General features: G+C 51.9%; 1 protein-coding gene across 1 annotated transcript; it reads right to left on the minus strand.

The window, feature by feature from the left end:
* Positions 1-251: 251 nt before the first annotated feature.
* On the minus strand, positions 252-6,202 carry ITPRIPL2 (ITPRIP like 2). Its single transcript, XM_021539859.3, has 2 exons — positions 5,650-6,202; positions 252-5,558 (listed from the first exon to the last, which is right to left on the minus strand). Exons 1-2 carry the CDS (start codon positions 6,200-6,202, stop codon positions 3,868-3,870), a joined length of 2,244 nt encoding a protein of 747 aa, XP_021395534.2. The 3' UTR covers positions 252-3,867.
* Positions 6,203-6,930: the final 728 nt, after the last annotated feature.

Genomic DNA, 6,930 nt, shown 5'->3' on the forward strand with positions numbered 1-6,930 from the left:
AACCCCAAGGTGCTCCATTTCAGAAGTCAGCACCACCACAGACAGTGCCAGCCGTGCTCCGCTCTCTTCTGGCTCTCCTCCACATCCCTCTGTACAGCTCCCAGGGCATGGAACTTCCTGCTTTTCCATGCTTTTGCTACTTTAGTAGTCTCCTCCTAAAGAACACATAAACCTGCCAATTACAGTTCTGTGGCTGCAGGTAGCTATTAGTGAAAAAAAGGCAACAAGGAATTTAAATCTTGAGGCACAGATGCTTTGAAACAGTTGTTTATTATTACAGTGAAATATTCAAACAAAACCACTAACTTTTTATGGAAACAATAAAAGTGCAAATGTACTTTGGAATTAAATAGAAAATGAATTTATAAACGTTTCATTAAAATGGGCTGACACTTTGAGCCTATAAACACATAAAAAAATCCAAAACAATAGCAGCTGAACACTTCAGTTTCATCTTTGGTCTTATGATTAACCAGCAGAAAATAGTTGTACCAGCAATGTCCATTACAAAGAGATACTTAAAATTTACATTACTCTGCAGAGATTCAAAATCAAAAGAGGAATGTTTGCAAGATATTTGGTCAGATAAAATATAATGCCTTTGAGAAATAGAGAGCAGTTTTCAATACAAAATGAAATTACATATATGAGTTTTGGTACTGTAAATTAACTTATTCTCTAGCAGGTGTGACTCTTCTTCCCAATCAACGTTCAATAAAAACAACTTCATTTGCACAATCTTTGCAAAATTAGGTTGCAGGTAAGAGAACCAAGAGCCCGTGTTAGTGCTAGGTAACATGCCCTTTTTTCTGTGTTTGTGTTTCTGTTTACACACACACAGGCAACCCTACTGAATCCATGGTACATTTTAATAGCTGCAGCCTTAGCAAACAGGTATGCATAACCTTGCTGTGTATCCATGGGCTGGGAGAGGAGGAAGAAGGCAAAAGGGACACAGGATTACTCATATGGGCCAAGCTCTCTGTACACGTCCCTGGAGATAAGGCCCTGCAACAGCTCCAGCACACAGCAGGCCCCAGTGCTGCCATGTCTCTGTGGAATAAGATGAATGCTGTAACAGAAACCCAACTTCTATCAGCTCTTTCATCAATCCTATTCATGAATGCATGCTTTAGAGCAGGTAAGGAGAAAACATTTAATATCTCAGTTGTACACCCGAGCCCCCAGGAGCACACACACTGCCCCATAACAGGATGTCCCCTCACTTCAAGAAGGCTCACCCAAGATTAAGGTGAAAGCAAACACATGCATTTTCTCCATCATGAACTCAAAACATGCCTTGCTGAGCAAAAACTTACACTGAAGATCTACTTTCATAGCTAATGAACTGAGGGTTTGCCTCACTTTTTACCTTGATGGACTCAACTGCTTTGGAAATACTGGAAATCAAAACAAAACCCACTTAAATCTCTTTACCCTACACTCCAAATCCACTTGCTTTCAACAGTTCTCCAATTTTACCCCATGTCCTTTGGCTTGTTTGCATCTTCACTGAGAGTTTACCATCATTGTCACTCACCCCTCAGCCCAACTTTCATCTTCTAAACAATTTACATTCTCCACCATCTCTTGTCATGTATTTTCCAATGCAACTCTTCTCCTGACCTTACTACATTTTAGTCAGGAAGCCCTTACCAAGTCCATTACAGATTTCCATGTATTGTGGCAATACTAAACAAATGCACACCCCTTTCCAGAGAAAATATCCCTTTTTAGACAGGGAGGCAGTGATATAAACAGACAGCTGACTAAAGTGATCAAGATGCCAAAATTAACAGCTCAAGGATTTTCATGTCAAGAGTTCAGGCAGCCACAACACCCTGGGCTGGCCATCTAGTTCTTCTTTGGGCAAAAAAACTCAATGGCTTTGATTGCAGAACTACATCTTATTTTAAATACCACGAAATACAAGCCTGCAAAAATAGTACATATCATGGTCTACTACAAAAAAAAAACCCCAACAACCCAGAATGTAGCTGACTTAGTCTTAAATACCATGTGCAAAGAACATTTGATCAATACTACCTATAAATACACTATTTGTATTTGTAGAAAAAAACACAGGGCTTTGAATACAAAAATAACCCAGCTTGTGGGTGTGACCTATGCCATAATTACCTGAAAATATGACTGCAAGAGCAGTTAAAGAAATGGACAGAAGTAGGCAAACATCTGCCTAGGGAGTGTTTCCATTTAGAAAAATAGATTTGTATAAAGCTTCATAGATTTTGAGAATGTTTGTTTCATGCTCTGATGCACAGAACTGTGAGTAAGGCACACCAATACATCAGGGAGAGAGGAAGAGCAGGTTAGTTACTTGAGGTTATCCTAAAGCTTCCCACAAGTTACACTTGGTCCTTCACAATTTGAGAGTGCTCACTCAGGACACAGCACTGCAGGTAATAAGGCACATGCTTAGCTTCCTGAGCACCAGCAATTTGGCAACACATTTTGGGACTTAATACATCAAATACTCGATCAGGTGACCAAAAAAAGCAAGGGTTTGAATTTCTGAATTTTATGACACCCTGGCACACCTGCAGTAGTAGCTAAGGACACTTTTAAACTAGGCTCCACAACTCACCAGGTTATTCCAGCAACTGGGACATAACCAAAAAGTGGCAATTATCTGCCTGATACTCAGAGGGCACCAGAATCTGTAGCCCAAGACTGCTACTGTACCACAAATCAGTGCTAAATAATTCTGAAGTACCCTGAAATATTTTAATTTCTTCTCCCCATAACAAAATAACAATTTGCTATACTACTGCACTAGAAAATCCCATCAAGGTTATTTGGTTCAAACACTGACACAATCAAGACAACTGGTTAGGCAGTCATCCAAAAATCTCACCAAACTCCTACCAGGGAGCAGGAGGGTGCCAGAGTCAACTTATGGCACTGAGATTTGGACTGGTTTAAGCTTTGTTCGAAAATATAATACAGAATTTCTTATTTTGTTGTTGGTCCTTGAGGTAAAGCATATTCTAAGGAAATAACACTTGACTACAGGAAACAAATAATAAACCTCAACTAGAACCCACAAACAAATGAACCTCAGAGTATTTCTTTAAAAGGTTTTCCTTGGGATAATTCAAACACCACTCCTTTAACAAAACACTAATGCCTCCTCAAGAGCAAAACTTAGTGCAGCCAATTATAAAAAAAAATAAGGCCTTTGTGAAAATAAAGTGCTATTTGTTCCATTCTATCTGCACTTCAATCCTTCAATATAACCTTCACCTTGAACACAAATGTGAAACTAGATTCTTCATCTTGTTATCGGAGCAGTTTCACTTCTTCCCTCAAGTTTACATTAACATGCGTTACACTTCCATTTAGCACAATGTGCTCGATTACCCAGGAAATTTAAAGTGTGGCATTGAGCATTTCAAATTGTGATCCACACCTATGCTCTAGTGCTTATCACATTTGAAGAACATCTTGGTACACTGATAGATTGGGGTGGGAGGTGTTGTTTGCACTTGGAAAATTTTTAAATCCCACATGGATTTTACATCATAAAATCTCAGAAAAAGCTCTATTTTGCCACTAAGACAAGAAGCTAACATGGATTTCTAAAAATGTCAGTTTGAGCCTTTTAGTTTGCAAACTGTCGACCGAAGACAGCACTTGCGGACTAAGGCATTTCCCCAGAAATGTCACAATTTTCCCATGTACAACCAACGAGAATGAGAATCGGTTTCAATAAGTCTCGGCTTGCTCTTCTCCGTCAGGAACAGAAGCACAGAATCACGTTTCATCAGTCCCACCGTGCTCAGGCAGATGCAGGCTCTCGTAGCACCAGCGAGCCGGGAGTGTGCGCTGTCCCGGGGTGCCACCGGCTCACTCTCCCTGCGGCTCCCGCTTGGCCTCGGCCATGTGGCGGCACGGGGCGGGCACTGGGCGCCAGTACCGGGGGCTGCTGTACATCCTGATGATGTGCGGCGCCTGGATCCACGTGCTGATCAGCTGGAAGGCCACGAGGTCCAGCGTGGGCCCGTCGAAGGCAGACAGCAAGTTCACGGGGGCTGCTTCCTTGAGGAACCGGGGCAGTGCCACGGCCTCGGGCACGCCGGCGTTGCCCAGGAAGAAATCCATCAGCACCTGCTTGCGCAGGCAGTCCCTGAGGTACAGCACCAGGTCCTCCAGCCGCTCCACCAGGAACTGCTCGTCCCAGGCCTCCAAGGGCCCCTGCAGCAGCAGGGAGAAGAGGGCCGTCTTCAGGATGTAGGAGGAGAGCACTCGGCCCCACTGGGAGCAGAAGGGCTCCTCCAGGCCGTGCCTGCGGAGGTCCCGCAGGCCCTTGAGGATCTGCAGGCACTTGAGGTGGCAGGAGGCGGCCGGGGCCTGCTCCTTCAGCCAGCCCAGCAGCCGCTGCTCCTGCCGCGAGGCGTTCAGGCCCCAGAGCGCCTCGGGGGCCCGCGGGCCGAGCGGGCCCTCGGCCGGCAGGGCCGTGAGGTAGAGCGCGTCGCCCAGGGGCACGGCCGGGATGAGGCGCACGGCCATGGAGATGTGGCAGCAGACGTAGTCGGAGCGGGGCAGGATGTGCAGCGTGGGCGGCTGCCCGGGGCACGCCGAGAGGCTGACGCGGCACCGCTCCTGCAGCCGGTACCGCACGGCTCCCAGGCAGCGCTGCAGATGGCCCTGGAACCAGCGCAGCACCAGCCCCGAGGAGAGGTGGCTGCGGCCCTGCAGCTCCACGCAGAAGCCCTCGGCAAAGGGCCGGCAGCGTCGTGTCCAGCCGTCCCTCGCCCGCAGGCCGCAGACGAAGGCGCCGCACGGCCCCGGCCCGTCAGCACAGCGCGGCTGGGGCTCCAGGTGCGGCGGCAGCCGCAGGGGCACCAGGATGTCGAAGCAGTCGGGGCTGCGCACCTTGTGCTGCTCGTAGGCGCTGCCGATGCGCACGAAGTCCCCGCGCAGGCTGAGAGCCAGCGGGCCGGGCTGCAGCCCCTGCGCCTTGGCGGCGCGCACCAGCTCGGCCACCACCCGCCCCACGTGCGCCTTGCTGTGCCCCAGCACGTGCGGCGACACCCGCAGCTGCCGCGCGTGGAACCGCTCCAGGGCCCCGCGCCGCGCCCCCGCCGCGCCCCGCGCCCCGCCGCGCCCGGCGCCGCCGCCCGCCGCGCCGCAGCAGCGGGCGAGCAGGCAGCCGAGCAGCAGCAGCGCCGAGCCCTTCAGCAGCGGCACCCCGGAGCCCGCCGCCTCCGCCGCCGCGTCCTCCGGGCCCCCCGCGCCCTCGCCGGCCGCGCTGCCGCGCAGCGCCTGGAAGAGGCAGAGGAGCGCGGTGCAGAGCGCGGTCAGCAGCGGCCACAAGCGCCGCACGCGGAGCGGGGACACGGGCAGGGCGCGGCGGGGGCTCGGGCCGCGGGGGGAGCCGCCGCCGCCCAGCCCCGCGGGCGGGGAGCGCCCGCCCCCGCCGGCCCCCTCCTCCGCCGCCCCGGCCGCCCCCAGCGCGGGCCGCGCCGCTGCCCCTCGCCCCGCCGCGCCCCTGCCTGCCCGGCCGCCGCTCCGCGCCGCTCCGCTGCCGGCTTCCTCTTCCGAGGGACGCGGCCCCGCGTCAGCCGCCGGCTGAGCTCAGAGGAAATGCCGCGGGCGGCGGCCCGAGGGCCGGGGGCGTTGTCCGACGGGGGCCGGCCCGGGGCGGGGAGCGGCGCCGCCCGCGAGGTCGCGGTTTCCCGATGCCGCGATCAGCCGCTTTCCCGATCAGCTGCTTCCCCGTTCTGCCGCTTCCCCGTTCTGCCGCTTTCCCGATCTGCCGCTTTCCCGATCTGCCGCTTTCCCGTTCTGCCGCTTTCCCGATCTGCCGCTTTCCCGTTCTGCCGCTTTCCCGTTCTGCCGCTTTCCCGATCTGCCCCTTTCCCGATCTGCCCCTTTCCCGATCTGCCCCTTTCCCGATCAGCCGCTTTCCCGTTCTGCCCCTTTCCCGTTCTGCCCCTTTCCCGTTCTGCCCCTTTCCCGTTCTGCCGCTTTCCCGGTCTGCCCCTTTCCCGTTCTGCCGCTTTCCCGTTCTGCCCCTTTCCCGGTCTCCCCCTTTCCCGGTCTCCCCCTTTCCCGCCTTCCCGCAGCCCTGCCGTGCCGGCCCGAAGGCGAGCGAGAGCCGGGTTCCGTGCCCCGCTCCCTGCAGCAGCGCCCTGCGGCGTGCTCTGCTGTGAAGTCGCGAGTTTCTGTGCCCCCACATGAGGGGACGGCGGTGTTGTGTCACAAGCTCCACGTTGCACGCTTTTCCTCAAATTTAAGTGTTAGAAGCCTGGCCCACTGCAGGCCCTTCCCAACTCTGCCTGAGGGTCTCGGTGCCAAAGGAGCAGCAAAACCATCAGTGCCAGTGCACCAGGGTGGGTATGGGCTGCTGCCGTACTTACAGCTGCCTGCAGTCACAGAATCATTCAAAAGCCTTGGGTTTTTTACCTTATGCCCAAATTATTAACAAATTAAGAGATGAAATAACTCCAGAGGTTAAATCTACGCAGATACTTGAGATTTTTAAACACATAGTTTGCTGGGAGTATCTTAAACTGCCTCAAATATTGATGGGGACAGGGTTATCATCCTCAACTCCTGTTTGCTTAATAAATATTTACAGAGTTTTGAAGCTGTTTGCTGAAGTTTAAGGACCATCTTTGTAAGCATTCAGCTCAGTTTAATTTCGGGTGATAAAGTTCCTGCTGCTGCATCTGCACAGTGCCATGGGTGGCTCCACATAAGTGAAAAGCAGTGCTTGAACACAACAGACTGAACCCAGCAAGCTGCAAATGCTGTAATAAGGAATGGATCAGAGAACCAAGAGATATGCCATACAAATATTTGATTGTATATCTGTGTTTGTATGAAACAAAATACAACTTTAGGTACATAAAAATCATACCTGACAGGAAGTAGCATATGTTGCATAGCCAAGATGCTGCACAC

This window comes from Lonchura striata, chromosome 16, assembly GCF_046129695.1.
Source record: "Lonchura striata isolate bLonStr1 chromosome 16, bLonStr1.mat, whole genome shotgun sequence".
NCBI lineage: Eukaryota > Metazoa > Chordata > Aves > Passeriformes > Estrildidae > Lonchura > Lonchura striata.

Excerpts from the sequence above, each read along its gene's own strand:
- ITPRIPL2 (XM_021539859.3), bottom strand. The coding sequence starts at position 6,202 with ATGTGGGGGCACAGAAACTCGCGACTTCACAGCAGAGCACGCCGCAGG. Across the intron at positions 5,559-5,649 it reads CCCGCCCCGGGCCGGCCCCC|AGGAAGCCGGCAGCGGAGCG; the intron begins GTCGGACAACGC and ends GTCCCTCGGAAG.